General features: G+C 47.3%; 1 protein-coding gene across 3 annotated transcripts in view; it reads left to right on the forward strand.

The window, feature by feature from the left end:
- DRD2 (dopamine receptor D2) overlaps window positions 1–18,446 on the forward strand; it is a 30,575-nt gene extending 12,129 nt beyond the window's left edge. Inside the window, exons 3-9 of one of the 3 annotated variants that reach the window (XM_056509642.1) lie at window positions 7,352–7,655; window positions 12,821–12,930; window positions 13,384–13,520; window positions 14,832–15,022; window positions 16,061–16,147; window positions 16,921–17,110; window positions 17,591–18,446. In XM_056509642.1, the coding sequence (XP_056365617.1) occupies window positions 7,383–7,655; window positions 12,821–12,930; window positions 13,384–13,520; window positions 14,832–15,022; window positions 16,061–16,147; window positions 16,921–17,110; window positions 17,591–17,784 (1,182 nt within the window). In that variant the 5' untranslated portion in view covers window positions 7,352–7,382 and the 3' untranslated portion in view covers window positions 17,785–18,446. Of the gene's footprint in view, window positions 1–7,351; window positions 7,656–12,820; window positions 12,931–13,383; window positions 13,521–14,831; window positions 15,023–16,060; window positions 16,148–16,770; window positions 17,111–17,590 lie in introns of all 3 variants that reach the window. The other 2 variants (XM_056509641.1, XM_056509643.1) reach the window with 2 other exon arrangements.
- The last annotated feature ends 3,284 nt before the right edge of the window (window positions 18,447–21,730 follow it).

A 21,730-nucleotide genomic window follows, 5' to 3' on the forward strand; every position in this document is an offset into this window, starting at 1 on the left:
CAAAAAGGGTTTATTCAGCCAAGGAATTAACACCATCTATTTCTGCAATTAAATTGTTTTACACTTCAAATGCCAAGTACCAAAATGTGAACATTCAACAGACAAAAACAAATAATGAAAAAAACCCAACAAACCTTAAATATTTGCCACGTTTTATCCAGTACCTAAAAGTAAATATTTTGTTCAAATTTCAGCCACTTCTCTACATAACTAAGGTGGGTGGGAAGTGAAGAGATTCAACTTTTCCAATTCCTCAAAAAAAAATACAACTGACTCTGTGACTGATTAAGGGTTATTTGCAGACATTGCTGGATGATCTCAAACACTGCACAGATTCTACAGCAATACAGATCACCAGCATTCATGAAGCTGGGAATTTATTAGATTAGTCAGAGGCTCAGATCTCATCAGAGAGATTTGGCATTAGGATACAGATAAAGGAATTATGAGGAGAAAAAAAAAAGGCTTTTGTAGAGAACAGGATGTTGGGTCTATAGTAATGCAATATTTAATAAGAACCAATATCTTCCAGACTGGAGAGCTGCCTCTGACAGAGACCATCCCTGGAATAAATCCTCCCCCTTTAGCCACTGAATATCAAAATGTGCCCAATATTTCTGGTTGTGTGTCCAAAGCTGAAAACACAGAGTCACAAATGATTTTTAAAAATAATTTTAAAAGCCTTTTGTGCCCATCCTCTCCATCCAGTTGAGAAGGGCTCAAGTGGGCTCTGTCTGGAGCAGCTCCAGCTTGAAAAACTCATCTGCCAAATGTTGCAGAGATAAAAGCTTGCCCTGATTCACCCACAGATTTTTAAAGAACAGGAGGAACTCAAGGCTCCGGGCAGGAGCCAAACCCCTCCTAAATTCCAGGTGGGCAGTGCTGGGCTTTTCTGGGAGGAGATTGTTGCTGAAGGGAACTATTTATATACACCCCAAACTGGTCCTAAAATGATTATTCATGACCAAAAACCCCAAACCAAACAAACCAACCCACTATGACCTCTCCTTGCTGAAGTTCCTGGGTTTGACTGTTTAACATGTTGGAGTGAGAAAATGTTAGAATTGGAGGATTTCTGATAAAATTGTATTTGGTTGCAGGTCTTGAATGAAGACAAGGCCTTGATCTTTAATTTTAAAAAATCCTTTGAAAATAGAACCAGCTTTTTATTAGGTTAAAAGGAGTTGCAGGAGCATTGCTCCCCCTCTAGGGAAGGTAGCACTGAATTCTTCCTTTCCATGAGGACTTGCTAAGTGTTGGGGAGGAAATAGAAAAATCTTATGAGTGCCTAGCAAGTAGTTCTGAAACAATAGATGAAATAGAGATGTTAGCTTACTTTGATATAGAGGCTAAAAACAGTCATGTTAAGGTTTGAGGCCTTTTTCTTTGTTTAGATGATACTAAATGCTACAAATACCAAAAAACTAACAGACATTTTGTTTTAAGTTTGGCAGGAAAGGTCTGAAGATAAGGGTTACAGATAAGAAAGCCATAAAACATGGTAATTTAGTAGTTCCTATAGGTTGCATGCAAATATTAGGAAATTAGTATATTGTATTAGATTGGTTATTGGGAATTAGAATATTCATCATAGAAGAATACTTATTGTATTGTGAACGGGAAATCGCTCTCTTACTGCTACCACCTCTCTTCTACACCCACGCCCTTATAATAAGCTGCAAACCTGAAGAATAGAAAATAGAAAGCTCCTGAGTTTGTCCAGTGACTGTCCAACCAACAATATAACCCCCACAGTTTGGCGCCCAACGTGGGGCTCGAACCCACAACCTGGGATTAAGAGTTTCATGCTCTGCTGACTGAGCTAGCCAGGGCTAAGAAACCTGGAAGGATGAGATTTTCAGAGAGCCTGAAAGCAGCAGGCAGTGTGTTCCAAGAGAAATTCAGCATTAATTCATCCTGCAGAGGGTCCAGCCCGATGTGTGCCCTGGATTTCATCAGGGAGGGCAGGAGCACAGTCCTGGGGAAGGTTCTGGTCCATCACAGCATGAAGGAGAAATGCTCTGGGAAAAAACTTCTTCCCTGCAACACAAATTCAAACTCAGGCAAAAATCCCATAGGGAAAGAGGAATGATTGAAGGAGCAACACCACAAATGGAGAGCTGAGAAATCTGCCTTAAAATCGGGGCTCAGCCTTGAAATTCTGGAGCCACGAGGGACTGGGATTGTCCTGCCACCCTCTCCCAGAGCTAGAAACCCTCCCTGCATTCCAGAGGAGGAGCTGAGGCTGCTGAGGGTCTCTGCTGCTTGGGAAGGGGTGAATCACAGCCTGGAATGGGTGCAGGGAGCTCTGAGCAATGTGATTGTCAGGCAGGGAAGAGCTGGGAACAGAAAATATCGTGGCATCAGCAAGAACAGCTCGGGTGGGTGACTCAGGTGTCACCCAGAGCCCTGCCCAGAGCTCTGCTGCTCTGAGCAGGAGGGAAAACTTGGATGAGGTGCTCATTGTGAACACTTTTGAGCAAGAGGATCCAATCAGATATTGTGCAAAACCAGGAATGTTTCTGAATCAGAAGTGAGCAATAGCTGCAATTAATACACCTTTGATAGCAAAGGATGTGGGGAGCCAGCAGAAAGGCAGAGGGGGGAGATTTTCAAGAGGCTTTGTCAGGAGCTGATGGCAGAACTGCTGGTTTGATAGATATGAAGGTTGCAATGTTGAAATTAGAATTCAGCCCCCTAAAAGCCCCAGCCTGGCTGGGGTTTTTGGATTTTTGTCTCTAATTCTGCCCCTGTGGGTGCAGAGGTGGCCAAACCTCCTGCCTGTGCAATGTTCTTGTTCCAGGTGACCAGAGAGGGCAAAGAGGAGCTGAGCCCTCCAAGCCCCAGCCAGGAACACTCAGGTGGAATTACTGCCAGCCCTCAGTCACAGCTGTCACCTCCCCTGTCACCTCCTGCTGCATTTACTCAGTGCCTGGGGGAGTTGTGCTTATTTAAAGCCACCAGGGCTCTGCTGGGTGACTTCTGTGTCAGCTGCTCCTGCAGGAGCCCAGGGCAGGAGATGGGCTTTTCCAGCAGTTCCCAGGTCAAGGCAGGATTTACAATATTTTCCTCATTCCCAGCCTTTCCTCCTCTCCCTCAGTGCCTGCAGACACTGAACCCTGAGCAGGAATGAAAAGGTTCTCACTTAGTGCCAGCTGTTCCACACCTTCCCTGCTCTCCAGGGAAGCCACAGCAATTCTGGGTTTGCATAAAAAAAAAATAGATAGTGAAACTACTCCACAAGACACTTCCCCTGCCCCCCTCCTCAAACACATTTTTCCCCTTCCCTTTCTCTTCCACCTCCTTTCTATACTAAAAAAATGATGTTATTTCCTTTGACTGCAGCATCTTTGTTGCATTCTCAGCGGAGCCCAGCAAACATCTTGAGAAAGGATGTCAGGCTGACAGCTTCCCATGGCCCATTGATTCCAAAATTCCAGAAGAAAGCAGCAATGTTCAGGGAGGCAGTGTTCTGTGCAAATTCCACTTAGACATTGATTTCTGTGCAGAGCCTTTGGAGAGGATCTGGCTGTGAGCAGCCTCAGCAGCCTGATGGGCACCTCTGGGCAGCAGCAATCAGCAGGAAATATCAATCTGGCAACTGCTGCAGGCAAAACCCCCTGGGGACAGCAGGTAGGGGCTGTTTGGGACATCTCCTGCTGTCACTGGTGGCTTTGGCTGCTGTTCCCCTGCTGGGAAACACTGAGTTAAGCCCCAGAATTGTGTCTGGGGTTCAGAGGAACTCCCCATAAACTTCAGATTTCATCTTATATGTGTCATGTTCGAGGCAAAGCCTTGGGGGGTTCCATGCAGGAGCAAAGGCTGGCTGAAGTTTTGGCCCCAAATCTTTACCAGTGGCAGTGCCTGACCCTCCTCAGCATCAGAGGATTTTATCACTGGAAGTGTTTGCAAGCAGAGCAAAAAACCAAAAGGAGAGTTACACCTGTGCTGCTCCTGAGAGAAAGAAGGTTTCAGAGACATGAGGGGTTTTGTTGGGCTGTGAACATCCCTCATTTCCCGGGGAGATCTCTCTCCTGCTTGCTTGCCACCATCATAATTCAAGGATCCAGCAGCCACCCTGCAGATCCCTTCCCTGGAAAAAAAACTGCTCCCAGGCAGGTTTGGGGGAGCAGAGCCCCTCGGGGAGGGCAGTGAGAGGGGGATGAGCAGCAGGATGCTGCACTGCTGCTGCTGCACTGCTGCTGCTGCACTGCTGCCAGCACAGCCCAGCCTGCAACCTTCTCCTGCCCTTGACCCTGCAGCAAATCCATCTCTGGATTAGCTCAGCCACCCTGGAGATCTGGGGGGGCTCTGATGGGAATTAGAGTGGCTTTGCTGCTGTTAATTCACAAAGGGAATTTGGTCCTTTTTGGGCTCTTTCTCCCTCAAACCAAAACTCTGTTTTTCCTCAGTGCAGGAACCTCAACAAGGCCAGAGCCAGGTGCTGTTTGTGCCTTTTTTTGTGTGTTTTTGATCTTTTTCCTCCCCCTTTTCCCCAGGAAAATGCAGCTTTTTGGGTACAGGAAAAGCCCTCCCTGTTCCAACCATCTCTTTAAGTGCTTCTTTCTTCTCTGCTGAGGAACTGTCAGCACTAAAATCAAAATTGCTCCTCAAAGCAGGACTGAGAGACTCACAGAACACCTTAATGGCCACCAAAAATGCTTCCAAATGATGCCAGCTCTGGGCTGGAGGAAAGAAGGTTGTTTTTAGGATTGAAAACTCCAACTTGCCAAAGTTGGGAATTAACAGAGTTGTCCATGTAGTTGTAGTTTGTACCACGAGGATGTGTGCTTTAATTGTGTGATCACACAGTTTTAATTTCTAGGTTTTGGTATTTAAGTTTCTCTGTTTCACACAAAATATTTGGAATTTTTCTTCTGTTTCATTTTCCCACATTCAAACTTTTTTTTTTTTTAATAGAAACACCAAATCTATTCATTTGTGCAACATTCAAAAATGAACTTTTAACTTTCCACATGACGCATATAAAGACAAAAATTATTACTGTGAAAAAAGCTCTATTTAAAGAAAAAAAAAATTTTTGAGGGAGATAGGGAAATTTTGATTATTTTATCCAGGGATTTTTACACACTACCAGTGAGTAAATTCCTGATGAATGGACACAAGAGATGAGCTATAAATGACTCCTCCAGCTCCAGCAGGAGCCTGGAAAAGGCTGGAATTGCTGAGCCCATCACCCTGTCTGTGGCATTTCTTTTTCAGAGCAAATTTTATCCCTGCTCAGAAAAAGCAGCACAGGCCCAAGGGGCTGATCCTGCCCATCTCAAACCCTTCCATCCCTTTTACACCTCAAAGACTCTTCTCCATGTCCCTGCTTTTTCTTTTTTCTGTCCCACCCTGCATTTTCTGCATGGTTCTGCCTCCTCGAGATAGTTTTGCATTATGAAAGGGCAACAGGAGAAGAGAAAAAACTGTTGCTGTATTTAGCATTGATTTTTCCCCTTCACTCTGAGTCACAGAAGCTAACATTTAATTAATTTCTGACACTTTGACAGCTCCTAAGAAGACATTTGTAGAGCTATCAAGTGCTGCTGATAGCACTGTCAGACAGACACTTTTTGAATTATCAGCTATTAAGGACCCATATGCAACAAATTTCCAAGGATTATTATCCAAATTGTTCTCTGAATGAGAAAAGCACACAAAAGCTCAGTGAAACATAAAGAAACCATTGTTCCCAGGTGAATTTGATATTTGCAAATGTTTTGCTATTTTGATCACTTACGTGGTTTAATAAACCGAAGTCACTTTGTCTTTTATTAAGGAAATTAAGTGGCCCTGGTTTGGGGTGTCTGAGAGCATGGCCACATTTCCCAGTGTGGTCTTTGTGGAGGTGCAGCTTGGGAAATGTGGAATATTTGATCCCAGGAAGTGCTGAGCAGGGGGTGAGGCCACAGAAACGTGGAATTGTTTAGGTGGGAAAAGCCAAAGTCAAACCAGCACCACCACAGCCCCAGGAGCCACCTGCACAGGTTTTTGGGCACTTCCAGGGATGGTGACTTTTTTTCCCCATAATATCCAACATAATCCTCCCCTGGCACAACTTGGTGACTCTGTGAAAGGCTCAGGTGTTCCCAGCCAGGTGTTGGCATTTCCAGCTCTACCTGCACCCCTGGCTGGGTTATGGAGAGGTCAGGAATGATTTATGAACCAAAGAGATTCTCAAATTCGAGCCCAAATTGCTTCTGCTGGGTGGAAATCCCTTCTCTGAGCGGGACACAGGTGTGGTGTGGGAATATCCATCCCTGGCAGCTCTGCAGTGAGCAGGAGCTGAGATCTCCTCCCCACACAACCAGGAAAAGCCTTTTCCAGTGGCCAAACATCCTGCAAGTCTCACTGTAAACATGGAATTTACTTTTCCAATCCTGGCACCAGAGACAGACCCCAAAACAGCAACACCCAGAACTCCCCTCCTCACTCCACATCCTCCTCCAGCTTTGTTTGTTCACCTCCCTCAGACCAGAGGAGATTTTTTTTGTCTGAGTTTCAAGTTCATGACACACAAATCTCTGAATTTTTTTAGGGCCTCGTGACAGCACGGAGAGACAGAAAAAGTCTAAGAGCCACTCACAGTGGGTAAAAGACATCAAATCTTCTGTAGTTTTAGGGAACTCCACAGAAATCCCATAATTTTTTGTATTTTACCTCTGGAGGGGTGCACAGCACGTGCCCATTGGCCAGGGAATGCTGGGTGTGTTGCTGTGGTGACAAGATTTTCCGAAGAAAACCAGGAAAACCATGTTCCCTGTGCCAGGAAGGGCTGTGGGGTGGCAGCAGAAATGTCCCCACTGTGTCCCCCTTCACTGTCACCTCACTGGGGCAATGGCAGAGACAGCACAGTCCAGCCTTGACTGCAAAGCTGCTGCTGTCAAGTTCCATCATTGTCACTATTCAGGTCTTGGGATTTAAAATTTATTTATTTCACAGCTGGAGGAAAAAAAAAATAAGGAAAAGACAAAAGAAAAAAATAAAAGGAATACAGCCCAAAGCCCCATGAGGCACATGGAAAACAAACAAAGTAGGTCATGGCACTTCTGCCCTGAATTGTGCACACTTAACAGAGAGCAGGGAATGTCAGGGGGCAAAAAATCCCAAAAACTGACACAGAAGTCTGGGGGTGAGCTGGAAATAAAACCCAACTTCTGGAATCCTTTCCTGGATCAGTTCTGCCCCCCATTTCCTACCAAACATTTCACTCAGGGCAGGGAGAGCAGGTTCCAGGGAGTGAGGCAGCACAAGCCTGATTTTCCATTTTGATTTTCCATTTTGATTTTCCATTTTTTTTATTTTCCATGCTGACCCAACGGCCTCTCCAACGCCCGCGTGGCAGGGTGGAGCTGTCAGCTGGCACTTGGACCCCCATGGATCCCCTCAACCTCTCGTGGTACGACGGGGACAGGAACTGGAGCAGGGCCCTGAACGCGTCGGAGGCGGCGCAGAAGCCGCACTACAATTACTACGCCGTGCTGCTCGCCCTCCTCATCTTCGTCATCGTCTTTGGCAACGTCCTGGTGTGCATGGCAGTGTCCAGGGAGAGAGCCCTGCAGACCACCACCAACTACCTGATTGTCAGCCTGGCCGTGGCCGACCTGCTGGTGGCCACGCTCTGCATGCCCTGGGTGGTGTACCTGGAGGTAAGGGCTCACAATTCCTGCAATATTTTTGTTGGGATGGATAGGGATTTGGCAGGAAGGTCTCTGTGCTGGTTTGAAAGCAAAACAAGTGACAGACTCCAAGTCAGAGATACAATTTAATAGGAAAAAAAGAGAAAAAATGAATACATGCAATTGTACAAAAAGAAAAGCACTGACAGATTCAGAATACAATGTGACACCTCACTAGTTAGGGTGGTGGTAGCAGTCCAGATGAAGCTGTAGAAAGGTCTGGTGGCTCTTGTCCTCTGGAATCCAGTGGAAAAGGCTGCTCTGGTGTTCCAAATCTCAGTTTTTATCTGGGTAGGAAAGGCTTGGCTCCTCCCCTGGCTGGAGCATCTCCCAGTGGGATGATGGAATTTTATCAGTCATGCACTGGGACTCAATGGCCATTAACAGGAGATATCCCCTGGAGGGAGGATGGGCTGTGGGAAAGATAAAGAACACTGCCTCATCTGGTTTATAACATCTGGCCCATTAACAGGAGATATCTCCCACAGGGATGAGGATCACTGCCCCACCTGGTTTAACAGATGGTGATAGAATACAGACTTTGGGCACATCTTTACATTGTAACCCAGGACAGTCTCACTGTGTATGTATAGCAGAAAGATCTTTGAATGTGGAATCTGAAGGAGGGATAGAAATGATTGCAAGTTTTGATAGAGAAGAATTGCTGAGCCAGTCTTGCTGGATAACTAAGGAGCCAAAGGGTATGTGAGCATGTCAGTTGGAAGGGGGTTTTATTGCTCAGAGCAAAGGATAAATCCACCTCAAACAGAAGATGTTTTTACCAAGCAAAAAGATTTTGCAGGCAAACAAGAAATCCAATATTGCAAATAGAAAAAAGGTCTCAGAATTTTCCACTGCAAGCAATCTGAAAAACAACTTCTAGCATAAATTGTAACGCATTAGCTTTTTGTGATTGTGGAATAGTAACATGAATATGGTAAAGTCAGTATTCATGATTGGCTATAGGTAATAGCAGAGGTATTGATTGGTTGTTGTGTATTAAAAGAAAAGTAAATAGTGCATTGTAACCAGAACTAGAGTTGGCTACAGCTGATGCTGACAGCTGTAGGCCAGGGTCTTGTCACCCACGATCTGTAAATTGCTGTATCCTGTGGGTACAATAAACTTTAAAATAATAAATAAATTGCTGTGTCATCTGGATGGAGTAAACAGCATTTTAAAGAGCCAGTCTGGATCCCACACCCCTTGTTTTGTCTCTCACACATATTTCTATTACTGGCTTTTAGCAGATATTAAAATGAATGCTGTGTAATGTTGGAAAAATTTGCTGTGTGAATATAGCTTCTTTTTGTTCTGCTATTAACAAAACTTAGAAATAGTAGTGTGATAAATGTATTTTTCTTGGATTATAACAGGGTGATGTAAGAATCTTTTGTTCATGTAACTAACTCAGAGAATGGTAAAAGACAATCAGGAAATTCTTCACATTCTTGGATTATCCTATAGGGATAGGGACAGACACCAGGACCCCCAGGGAAGGAATTTATTGATCTCTCTAATCAGGGAGTGCTGGACAGGACAGAGCCAAAAGGAGAAATAAAAAAAAATGTTGATTTACAGGATGGGGGAAGGGAAGCAGGTTGGGAAACTCAAGGGAGTTTTTGAATAATGCATGAGGATTATGAATATGCAACATGTTGATGCATTTAAGGAAGTGTTTTCTGAGTGAGGATGTGCTCTTGGCTGAAGGCCAAGCACCCTGCTGTATTAACCCTTGGCTTTATTGTCTTTGTCTCCTATTTGGTTTTTTTTTTTAATTAAACCTTTTACAATTTACCAGGAAAGTGAACATCGTTTTTCACACTGCATTAAGGAAGGATGGGGAGGGTTTAGCAAGTTGGAAAGCAGCCTCCTGAATTCCCCCACAAGTGTTTTTCATTCCCTAAATACAGGTTTTTTCGTTCCCTGAAACTGCAATATTTTTTTTCCTGTTCCTGAAATTGTAGCTTTTTTGTTCCTGAAATTGCCATTTTCTTCCAGGAGATGCATGTGAGAGCAGGTAGCTTGAAACCCCACTGCTGCTCTGAGGACTAAATGGCAGCCAATTGCATCAGAAATTCGGGGTCAAGAGGCAAAGGACCCCAATTTTGTGTTCAAAACTCCACCATGAGTTTTGTGATACCACCTTGGTTTCACACTGAAACCACATCAAATTTGTGGAGGTGGAAGGGACCCACAAGGATCCTTGAATCCAGCAATCAAAACCAAAAAATAGCAATCAAGGCCCTATTTCTGAAGGGCTGCAGGAAGGCAATTGTGGAAGCAGGATGGGAATCCACAGCTTTTATCTCCCAATATAGGGGAGAAAATCACTTCTCACACCTCAGCCTTCAGCACAAAACCATCCTGAGCTTCCAGGCTCCTATTTTTGGGAGATGATAACACAGAGAGGAGAGCAGGGGAAGGAGCCATCATCAATGAGCCCATTGAGTCCTGATGCAAAGCAAAACAAACCCACTGGTGACACAGAGCTAATTATCCCTGGAGTTAATGATTGTTTTCATGGCTCTGAGAGAATGTGAAGCCCCAGCCTCTGCCAAAGCTCATTAACGTGGCCCCAGGCTGGTGGGAGCCTCTGGGACTTGGATGTTCTATTCTATTCTATTCTATTCTATTCTATTCTATTCTATTCTATTCTATTCTATTCTATTCTATTCTATTCTATTCTATTCTATTCTATTCTATTCTATTCTATTCTATTCTATTCTATTCTATTCTATTCTATTCTATTCTATTCTATTCTATTCTATTCTATTCTATTCTATTCTATTCTATTCTATTCTATTCTATTCTATTCTATTCTATTCTATTCTATTCTATTCTATTCTATTCTATTCTATTCTATTCTATTCTATTCTATTCTATTCTATTCTATTCTATTCTATTCTATTCTATTCTATTCTATTCTATTCTATTCTATTCTATTCTATTCTATTCTATTCTATTCTATTCTATTCTATTCTATTCTATTCTATTCTATTCTATTCCATTCCATTCCATTCCATTCCATTCCATTCCATTCCATTCCATTCCATTCCATTCCATTCCATTCCATTCCATATTCCATTCCATTCCATATTCCATTCCATTCCATATTCCATTCCATTCCATTCCATTATATATTCCATTCCATTATATATTCCATTCCATTCCATTCCATTCCATTCTATATTCCATTCCATTCCATTCCATTCTATATTCTATTCCATTCTATATTCCATTCCATTCCATTCCATTCCATTCCATTCCATTCCATTCTATATTCCATTCCATTCCATTCTATATTCTATTCCATTCTATATTCCATTCCATTCCATTCCATTCCATTCCATTCCATTCCATTCCATATTCCATTCCATTCCATTCCATATTCCATTCCATTCCATTCCATTATATATTCCATTCCATTCCATTCCATTCCATTCCATTCCATTCCATTCCATTCCATTCCATTCCATTCCATTCCATTCCATTCCATTCCATTCCATTCCTTTTTTCCACCACCCATTTGAAGCAGAGGCTGATGCTGGGAGAAGTTCCTGCTCCTTCAGGTCCAGCCAGAAGAATCTCTCAGACCCTTTGAATTTTAAAGTAAAAGAATTAACCACAAATTACACAAAATTCTCTCCCTTTTCTGGGTTCATGTGCAGGGGTTGCTCAGGAGCCACAACTGCCTTGATCTACCAGCTGGGACAATTTTCTCCAGATTTTGTGTCACAAGCTTGGCCTAAAACTCAAAATCAAAATGAAACACTTTAAAAAAAAACCCCCAGCCTTAGTGCAAACAGGTCTTTAACCCCCAAATTTTGGAGGTTTCTCCAACATAAATGAAAACACCAAGAGAAAGCTGCAGTTCTCAGCTTCTCCCAAACCATGCCCTCAGGAAATTGGTTTTACAGAGGTTTGGATCTGGCTGGAAACTTTTGCCTTTGGGCAAATTCTCCTCAAAGTTCCTGATGTAACTGTCTCTTAAGTGCTTCTTTAATCACTGAGTATTCAACTGTCACTCAGGCTTCAATGCAGTCATTCTTCCTTCTTTATGCTGCCTATGGTTATGTATATCAGAGCAGAAATAACTGAAGAATAGATATCTTATTCATTCTATTTTCAAATGCAGTAGGGCTCTATTTTTGTTAGAGGGAAATATACTTTTTTTTCATCACATGTCAAACACAGCAGTCCGAATAATTGCTATTAAACTTAATTGGCAAAGTTCAGCTTCAACAGCAAGAGAAGTGAAGAGAAAAAAGGCTACTGGTGCCTGGAAGTGTTATCATTAGTTCTTTGACTTTAGCACATCATGTGGAGTGTTGAAGGATTTTCACTCTGAATTAAACTAATTTTGTTTAAAAAAAAAAAAATGGTGAGGAATGCCTACCCTGATTTTTTAAACTGGGAAAGGAGGGGAAGCTCATGTGGAACCACACCAGCCCCAGGGGAATGGCCTGGAAGGGGCAGAGCTCTGCCCATGAGCCAGCACAAACCACCCCAAACCACCCACCAGCCTCTCCATCTCAGTGCCAAACTCTCCTTTTGTGCCCTGCCAGCAGCCCAGCCCCAGGAATGGCTCACCAGCCCCAGGAATTGTTCACCACCCCAAAGAATTGCTCACCAGCCCCAGGAGTTAATCACCAGCCCCAGGAATGTCTCACCAGCCCCAGAAATTGTTCACCAGCCCCAGGAAAGCCTCACCAGCCCCAGAAATTGTTCACCAGCCCCAGGAATGTCTCACCAGCCCCAGAAATGCCTCACCAGCCCCAGAAATGTCTCACCAGCCCCAGGAATGTCTCACCAGCCCCAGAAATGTCTCACCAGCCCCAGGAATGTCTCACCAGCCCCAGAAATGTCTCACCAGCCCCAGGAATTGTTCACCAGCCCCAGGAATTGTTCACCAGCCCCAGGAATGTCTCACCAGCCCCAGGAATTGTTCACCAGCCCCAGAAATTGTTCACCAGCCCCAGGAATTGTTCACCAGCCCCAGGAATTGTTCACCAGCCCCAGAAATGTCTCACCAGCCCCAGGAATGTCTCACCAGCCCCAGGAATTGTTCACCAGCCCCAGGAATGTCTCACCAGCCCCAGGAATGTCTCACCAGCCCCACTGTCTCTCTGCAGGTGGTCGGGGAGTGGCGGTTCAGTCGCATCCACTGCGACATCTTTGTCACCCTGGACGTCATGATGTGCACTGCCAGCATCCTCAACCTCTGTGCCATCAGCATTGACAGGTGAGGGCTCTGTGCCACCACACTGTGCCAAACTCAGCCTGGCAAGTCCCAGCCACCTCTGTGTGGTCACATTTGACCTGGGACTCAGGGGCTTCAAAACACTGGGAGCTCTTTGAAGAGCAACTGGAAGGATCTCGATGAGATGAGCAGGGAATTCTGTCAGGAGGCACAGAAACGCTCCTCCTGGGGGTGCAGGTGGAGCTGTCTCTGTGTTCCCATGGGTTTGGTGCCTCTGGCTGTGTTCTGGGGTGCAGCTGGGGGCAAGGGGTGGAAGGAGAATTGAGCTGACCCAACCTCACCCTGCTGGTGTGGCTGCAGCCAGCTTGGCCCACAAGGGCAGGAGCTGGGTGCTGGTGCTGGTGCTGGTGCTGGTGCTGGCGCTGGTGCTGGGTCTGGGTGCTGTGGCAGCCCTGGCAGCCCTGGCAGGTGACAGCAGGGGTTTGTCCCCTGCAGGTACACGGCCGTGGCCATGCCCATGCTCTACAACACCCGCTACAGCTCCAAGCGCCGGGTCACCGTCATGATCGCCGTGGTCTGGGTGCTCTCCTTTGCCATCTCCTGCCCGCTCCTCTTCGGCCTCAACAACACAGGTGAGGGCTCTGCCACCTGCAGCTGGCTCCTGGCCTCCTCCTGGGTCCCCAGGAATGAAGGTGGGATCAGCTCTGAGGTTATCTGAAGTGTCCTCTCCCACCCCTCACTATTTGCTGATTCTGGCTCTGTTTCATCCCTGGCTGTTCCAGAGCAGTTTCACATTCACCAGAACTGAGCTGGTGTAGAAGTTCACACACCACCAACCTGTGTTTCTGTAACATTTGCCCACTAAAAATTCAAAATCCTTCTTCTATTAAAACACACAAAAAGGAAAGCCAAGGGACAAAACCTTCCCTGAGGCAGGAGAGAAAAGGACTGGCAGTTCAGGCAGCGGTTTTCTGGGAACACTGGGTTGGGAATGCAGCATGGGGTGGGCAAGGGGTGCAAGGCAAGGAGCAGCCAGGAATTTTGGGTGATGTGACACTCTGCAGCCCAAGGGGAGCTGGCACCGTGGCCCCCTCAGCAGGGACCACAATTCACAGAATTCACAGAATGACCAGGTAGGAAGAGACCTTCAAGATCATCAAGTCCAACCCATGCCCTAACACTCCAACCATGGCACCAAGTGCCACATCCAGTCCTTTTATAAACACATCCAGGGATGGTGACTCCACCACCTCCCAGGCAGACCATTCCAGTACTTTATCACTCTTTCCCTGAAAAACTTTTTCCTAATATCCAACCTGTATCTCCCCTGGTGCAGCTTGAGACTGAGTCAGTGCTGCCTGGTGAAAGAGACCAACCCCACCTGCCTACAAACACCTTGTAAAGAGTGATCAGGTCACCTCTTGTAGAAGATTCTACTTCCCCTAAAAAGGGCCCCTGGGATTTTATCCCTTAAAACAAAGAAATTCCTAAAGACAGGGGCCTCTTTCCCTTATCAAAACTCCTGTTATCTCAGGATTTCTATTGGTTCTTAAAGTGTTACAATAATTGGTCCTTTTCTTACTTAGGATATGAAAATAATTGGTTACTTTGTAATGTGTAGATTTTATTGGTCAGAAGTTCAATCCTCTAGAAACCTATAAATACCCTTTGTTGTTTGATGTAATTAGACTGTTGCTAGCAATTCCCCTTCGGAGAAATAAAGTTCTCTTTGGAACTGCTGCAGCACGGCCTCGAGCCTTCACCCTTAGCTAGCGAGTAGCTGAATGGTTCTGCTACCCAAGTTCTGAGCTATCTGAACTTTGTGTAGCTACCCTGGGGGTTGGAAGGCATCCAGCCCCAAAAAACAGCTACACCCTCTGAGTCTCCTTTCCTCCAGGACAAACACCCCCAGCTCCCTCACAGGCCTTGTGCTCCTCTTGCAGATGAGAAGGAGTGCATCATCGGCAACCCTGCCTTCGTGGTGTACTCGTCCATCGTGTCCTTCTACGTGCCCTTCATGGTGACGCTGCTGGTGTACGTGCAGATCTACATCGTGCTGCGGCGCCGCAGGAAGCGCGTCAGCACCAAGCGCAGCAGCCACGTGCTGGACTCGGACACGCAGGCACCCCTCAAGGTAGCCAGCCCTGTCCATGCCCCCTGCCCTGCTCCTCCTGCCCCAAACCGCCCTGCCCACCGTCCCAAAGGTGGGGGCTGTGGTTGGTTTGGGGTCCCGGCTGCACGCTCTGGGTTCTGGCGCTCCTCAGGACCCTCCCTGGGGCTCAGGGGTTGTTCCAGCTGCAGATCTGCACCAGGAGCTGCTGCATGAACCCACAGCACTGCCTTGGGCTGGGCTGGGGCACCCAGGAGCAGGGGCTGCACCAAGGTTTGAGCCAGTCCTGCAGAATCACAGAATCGAGGAATGGTTTGGGTCAGAAGGGACATTAAAACCCAAGGGCAGGGACACCTTCCACTGTCCCAGGCTGCCCCAAGCCCTGTCCAACCCAAACTTGGACACTTCCAGGGATCCAGGGGCAGCCACAGCTGCTCTGAGCCACCAGTGCCAGGGCCTCCCCACCCTCCCAGGGAGGAGTTTCTCTCTAATATCCAATCTAAACCCACCCTCCTTCAGCTTAAGGCCATTCCCAAGTGCCCTGTCACTGCAAGCCCCTCTCCATCTCTCCTGTGTCCCCTTCAGGTGCTGCCAGGTGTCCCCAGCGCTGGGTGGCAGTGCCTGGGGTGCACAGCTCCTGCCTGGCAAGGACAGCTCTGCAGGGATCTGCGTGTGAGGGAGCCCAGCTGGGCGGGCTGGGTGTGAATCCACTTGTCAAAACACAGCTCTGGCAGCACACAGCACAGCCAGGGGGATGTGCAGTCCCAGAGGCTCCAGCTCCAAACTCTGCTGCCTGGAAAGGAGGCAGAGAGGCAGGCACACACAAACAAACACCAGCAGAGCTCCGTGGCCTCTTTCCCCTGCTGAGCAGCACAGGGGGCAGCAGCCTCCATCACTGCTCCTCCATCACTTTCCCATCCAGTTTTCCATCCTGCTCGGCACCTCAGCCACGCTGATGAATTCCTGATTCATTCCTTTGTATTCCCACGTGCCTCCCTTACCAGCTTCCCTTCCCAACCCCTCTCTGCCTGTGTAACCTCTGAGCTGGTGCTTGCCCCTTAGGACAAATGCACTCATCCAGAAGACGTCAAGCTCTGCACAGTTATTGTGAAGTCCAATGGGAGCTTCCAAGTTAATAAGCGCAAAGTGGTGAGTGTTAAAGAGAAGTGGGAGCTTTCCAGAGCCTTCAGCCTTCCCCTTCTCCCTCAGGACATGAGGTTAATTTATGTAGGGTGGGAGAAAAATAAACCTAAGAGCAAAGGTTACCGTTCAATCTCAAAATTGAAACAGTCTTCCCATTCCTTGGAGTGAAGCAGGGGGTTTAAGCTCACAGAGCTCAAAAAGCCAGATTAAGCTCAGCTAAAGATCAGCTCTAAAAGCCACGGCATTTGAACATTTTTGAGCCTTTGATTTCCTTCTCCTCTCTGTTATTTAAATCTTGGACTTCACTGGCTTTGTTGGGTTTTGGTTGTTGATTCCATTTTTATTTATTTGCATTCCGAAAACCTGAATAAAATCTGTGGAGAGTGGAGACAGAGTCTCCCCCACTTCTGAGCCTCTTTGTGCCAAGAAGGAAAATCCTCCAGTGCAGCTCTGTCAATCCCACCTGCCCACAATACCCAAACACACCACAGCCCCTTTCTCCAGGCAGGGAGGGACAAGAGGGACTGACTGTTCTCAACATCATCCAGCTTCACTCTGTAAGGAATGTTCGTTGCTCCTCTCTGTGTATTTACCTGTCATTATGTTGTGGACATTTGATTCTTGTCCAGGAGGCAGAGAGTCACATAGAAGAGATGGAAATGGAGATGGTGTCCAGTACCAGTCCCCCTGAGAAAACGGCCCTCAAACCCACAGCACCAAGTAACCACCAGTTGATTGTGCCAGTTGCTTCTAATCGGGGCAACAACTCTACCCTGCAGGCACCCCTGAGCAGCCCTGGGAAGGTGGAGAAGAATGGCCATGCCAAAGAATCCCACCACACAGCCAGGGTCTTCGAGATCCACTCCCTGCCCAATGGCAAGACGAGGAACTTGCTCAAGGCCGTGATCAGGAGGAAGCTGTCCCAGCAGAAGGAGAAGAAAGCCACCCAGATGCTGGCCATCGTGCTCGGTGAGAGCGTGCCCTGCCTGCCGGGGCTCCCTGCAGGAATCCCAGTCCCAGTGCTGGCTGATTTTCCAGCCCCCCTCAGGATTAATTTCCCTTTGTACATTGGAGAACAGGCAGGCAAAGGGCTGCCCATGGGAGGGTCCCTCCTCCCCAGCCACGCTCAGCTGGCGGTGCTGAACTAAAGGTGCCCAGAGCTGCTCCTTTTGGGGGCATCTGCCCTCCCAAATGGGGGCAGAGCTCCTGGGCTTTCTGGAGCAAAAGGCAGCAGAGCTCAGCAGAGCTGGCACCTCTGAAGGGCAGAGCTCCTCTGTGTTACACCAGCAGAGCAGTTCTTTAGTACCGGGGTAGAACAGACCAGGACACAGCTCATTCCTCTGGGAAATACATCCCCTCCCACCAAAGAGAACTCACAGCTCCCCCATCCTGAGAGCCCACCCATCTTCCAGCAATCAAAACCCTCCTCTCTCCTTTCTCCCCCCCCAGGTGTTTTCATCATCTGCTGGCTCCCCTTCTTCATCACTCACATCCTGAACATGCACTGCGACTGCAACATCCCCCCGGCCATGTACAGCGCCTTCACATGGCTCGGCTACGTCAACAGCGCTGTCAACCCGATTATCTACACCACCTTCAACATCGAGTTCCGCAAGGCTTTCATGAAGATCCTCCACTGCTAAAAGCCACCAACAGCACCCGCATGTCTTCAGGAACGGAGGGGGGAGAGGGAGCGGCGCCACCCACGCACAGCGGGGCAGCGGGGACGGGGCTGGAGCTCTTGAGCTGGGCACCGCCGGCTGCCCCAGCGCCTGGCGGGGATGGGGGAGCTGGGAGGGTCGCTCACCCCGCTGGGTGACCTCTGGACCAGTCCCAAGGGCGCTTTTCAGAGCCACGTTGGAAGTGGAAGTGCGAGGACCGCGGCGCTCTCGCTCGGTTCTCGCCCGTGGCCGCGCGGCCTGGAGTGAGCTGGACACAGAGTGGCCACGGGGCCACCAGGAGGAAATGCTGGGTCGTGGGCACGACTCTCACCAAAGACAAGGCCATCCTTCCCTCTGGGCAGCAGGAGCCACACGGGGCTGGGGAAGCTCTGTGCAATAGCTTTGCCTTCACCTCGAGCCGACTCACCCACTGTTCAGCTGCTGAAGCCTTCAGAAAGTAAATAAAAAACAACCCCAAAAAACTTTCAGAGGTCCCCAGGCGGGTCGAGAAGGCTCTGCCACCCCCAGACCCTGCAGCAGTGTGAGCCTACAAGCCATGGGTGGAAGGGAGGAGGGGGCATCAATCTCATGTCAAACCATCGGTGTAAATAGGAATAAATAGGATGGATTTTGGAGCCCAAGCCAAAAAGCAAAAAAAAAAAAAAAAAAAAAAAAGAGATGGAGAGAGAAACTGAAGGAGTAGAACCTTGTCTTGCATGGTGTACATGCAGCTCCCATCAGTGATTTCTGCCCACCAGCATCTCATCTCCAGGCTCCAGGGTGACCCCAGGGAGGGGTGGCAGCGTGGTGAATGTACAGACACGAGGACACTGTGCCAGGGGAGGCACAGCCCCAGGGCACCCTGAGCACGCCAGCCAGCCAGGGCTGGCTCTTCTCACCTAAACCAGGGGCCCCAAGGAGCACCTCGGGTCTGATTTGTGTCTGTCTCTCCCCAGAGAGCGCAGAATAACATTGTGCCTAATTTAAATCAACAGTCAAGGAGACAAAACTGTGCATTTTGGAAAAAGCCAGAATAAAAACCCAAGAAAGCCCCTACCTGGACCAGCTCCTGTGTCCAAGCTGGACTCTGGAAAGGTCTGGATATTCCCAGCATCCCTTACCTTCTGCTCTCTATTTTTCCATGGATTCTAGAACTGACACCCAGAAGAACATCATTTCACCACGCTGAGTCTGGCACTGCCAAACCCACGCTGTGCTTGCTACTTGTTCACACGGTATTTTGCAATATCTCTGTAAATAAAACACAGCAAGGTGAATAAAACAACGTGGAAATAGGTCTGGCTAGAAATTCCTGCAGGATGTGGAGCAGCAGAGGGTTGCAATAGCCATAAGCAGGGGCAGACTCCCAGGGTGCAGATTCCTGCTGCTTTCTAAAGGAGTAAAAAACACAATTGGGAGAGCAATAGAATCCCTTTTTGTCTCTATGCAGTTTGTGGAATGTTCACTCAGCTTCTGCTTCAGATGAGGTGAAGATGTGCCAAGGTTTCCTTTAATTCCCTGGATTTCCTCTGTTGCTCACAGAGCACTTTCCTGTGCTGGCAGGATGAGTTCCAGCTCTGATTCAGGAAGAGATTACACCAAGCAGCTCTGACACATAATCTCAGCTGTTTTCAAAATCGAAGCAGCAGTCCCACCTTAATCCACAGGTTTCTGTTCTAAACCTGGAAGGGGCTGGAGTGCAGGGGTTTTGATATTCAGCCCACAGCCTTGTGTAACATCTGAACCTGGCTCTTCAGAGCCAAAAGCTGCAAAATTGGGAATGCCAGCTTGAGAGATCTCAGGCACACATGAGCTGTTCTTTCTTCCCCACAGTTCAAACCAAACTAATTCACTCAGTGATGGGAATCAACTCAGACTCATACCCCAATATTCACAGAATGATGCAAAGGCAGGAGGTTTTTGGGCAGAAAAATAGCACCAAGCTACTGGTCCATTTAAAAATGTATTTACAAGCAGAAAGATCCCTTTGAGTTGGGGAATTAACAGGTGGGGAGCTGAACAAAAATAGCAAATATTACATTTATAGACAAAAAAGCTTTAGAGCATTTGGAAGCTGCCATAGGTGATGTTTGCCCTGTACTAAAGCCTGGTGTGAGCCCTCAGGATAAGTGGAATAATAATATCCCTCAGGATAATGTGGGTAATACCTGAACTCTGTGCCATGATTTTACTTTGTGTCCAGTGTTAACCCAAGGAAAATCCTCATCTGTGTACCTTGCTCCCAAGTATCTTTCCTGAATCTAGAAGCAGAATCTTACAGCTCAGCCCACCTGAATCACCACCTGAAAAAAACCTTCTAAAATGCCATGGAGGGAAAAAAAGCTGCTGGAAAAGGTCTCTGTCCTTGATGTGGACCAGGTGTGATTTCCAGAGCTCCAGTACTGGCTGTGAGGAGTTACCTGCAGCCCATCACTCATCCCCAGGACATTTTAAGCTGCTCCTTCCTGACACTCCCAAACTGTGGGGCTGTGAATGTCCCCAGTGCCCTCGGGAAGGTGGCACTGCCAGCTCTGGCCACCTCTGCAGCAGGTTTTCCTTCCCCATGAAACTCCTGCACGTCCAGACAGCGAATGAAGCACTTTGAAACCCAGGACTGAGCCTTCCTTTTCCTTCTGGAGACAGCACCACACCTCATCCTCACCCCTGGAATAAAGCAATGCCAAGGGCACGGCCAGGGCGAGCTGGCACAAGGAAATCCTGTTTGTAGGAGCTGCTCAGAGCCCACCACGAGTCAGCTGCACCCTGCAGGGCTCACCCCAGCCTGAGCCTGGCAAATCCAGACCTCACCGTTCCTTCCACTCTGGAAACAAAATAAAACAAAACCTCTGCTTCCCCAAAGACTTCTGCTGGTGATGGGAAGGGTCCTGAGCTGGTTTCTAAAGCCACCTTAACAAGAAGATTTCATTTCTTTGTTCCTCGAGAACTTCAGAGCCTTGCTCTAGCCCCTCTTTTGTGATTCATGATTTATAATTGAAGCTTTAGTTCTGCTTATTGAGTCTTCCTGTTCCTGCTTTCCCTCCCTGTGATTCCCAGCTTGCTGCAGCCCTGGGTGGGGCTCTCTGCACCCCCAAACAGGTTTGAATTAAAAGCCAGTGAATTCTGCCTGCACTGTGTTTGCTGCTTGCCTGCTTGCTCCCACTCCACAGAACTGTTTATCTTCCTGGCTGAAGAGTAAATTAACTCCAGTAGGTCTAACCAGCTTATCCAACTCTGCTGAAATTAAAAAAAAAAAAAAAAAATTAAAAAAAAAAGAAAGGAAAACAGGAAAAATGAAGCCACTACCTCTTGTGGTGAAAATCTCCAGTGCAAACACGACTCCCAGGGGAGTCAGGAATGTATAAAATGCCCATCACAGGTACATGTGACACCAACCAATGTCTTCATGCAGCACTGTAATTAAATAGAGACTTGCACAAGCCACCCTGATGTTGATCTGGTTGTTTTGTTCTGTTTTACACTCAGCTCTGAGGGCTCAGGCTCCAGGGAGCTGCAAACACACAGAGGAAAATCTGCCCTCACCTGAGATCTGCCTTTTTTCCCATTTGTTTTTCAGACTATTCTCCTTTTTCCTCCCTTACCCCCATCTATCCTTGGGAATTCTGGTGTTTGTCTTGCCTGAGCCACGAGAATCAGACGTGGGGATGGAAAGATGCAGAAAGGCACAGGCAGAAAGGAAATGTCTGAGATTTCTGTCCTTTCCTAGGCAGAAATGGGCTGGAGCAGGAAGGGCTGCAAGGCAGAGGTGCCCAGCTGAATTTATATATTATTTATTAATAATTATTCCACTTTGGAATATTTCAATATTATTTATTTCAGTTTAATTATTCCTCTTTGGAATATTTCAATTGATGTTGCACTGTTTTCTACACACTCAGGTTTGGTGTTTGTGCAGGTGGGTCCTCAGCCA

This window comes from Oenanthe melanoleuca, chromosome 24, assembly GCF_029582105.1.
Source record: "Oenanthe melanoleuca isolate GR-GAL-2019-014 chromosome 24, OMel1.0, whole genome shotgun sequence".
Classification (NCBI taxonomy): Eukaryota; Metazoa; Chordata; class Aves; order Passeriformes; family Muscicapidae; genus Oenanthe; species Oenanthe melanoleuca.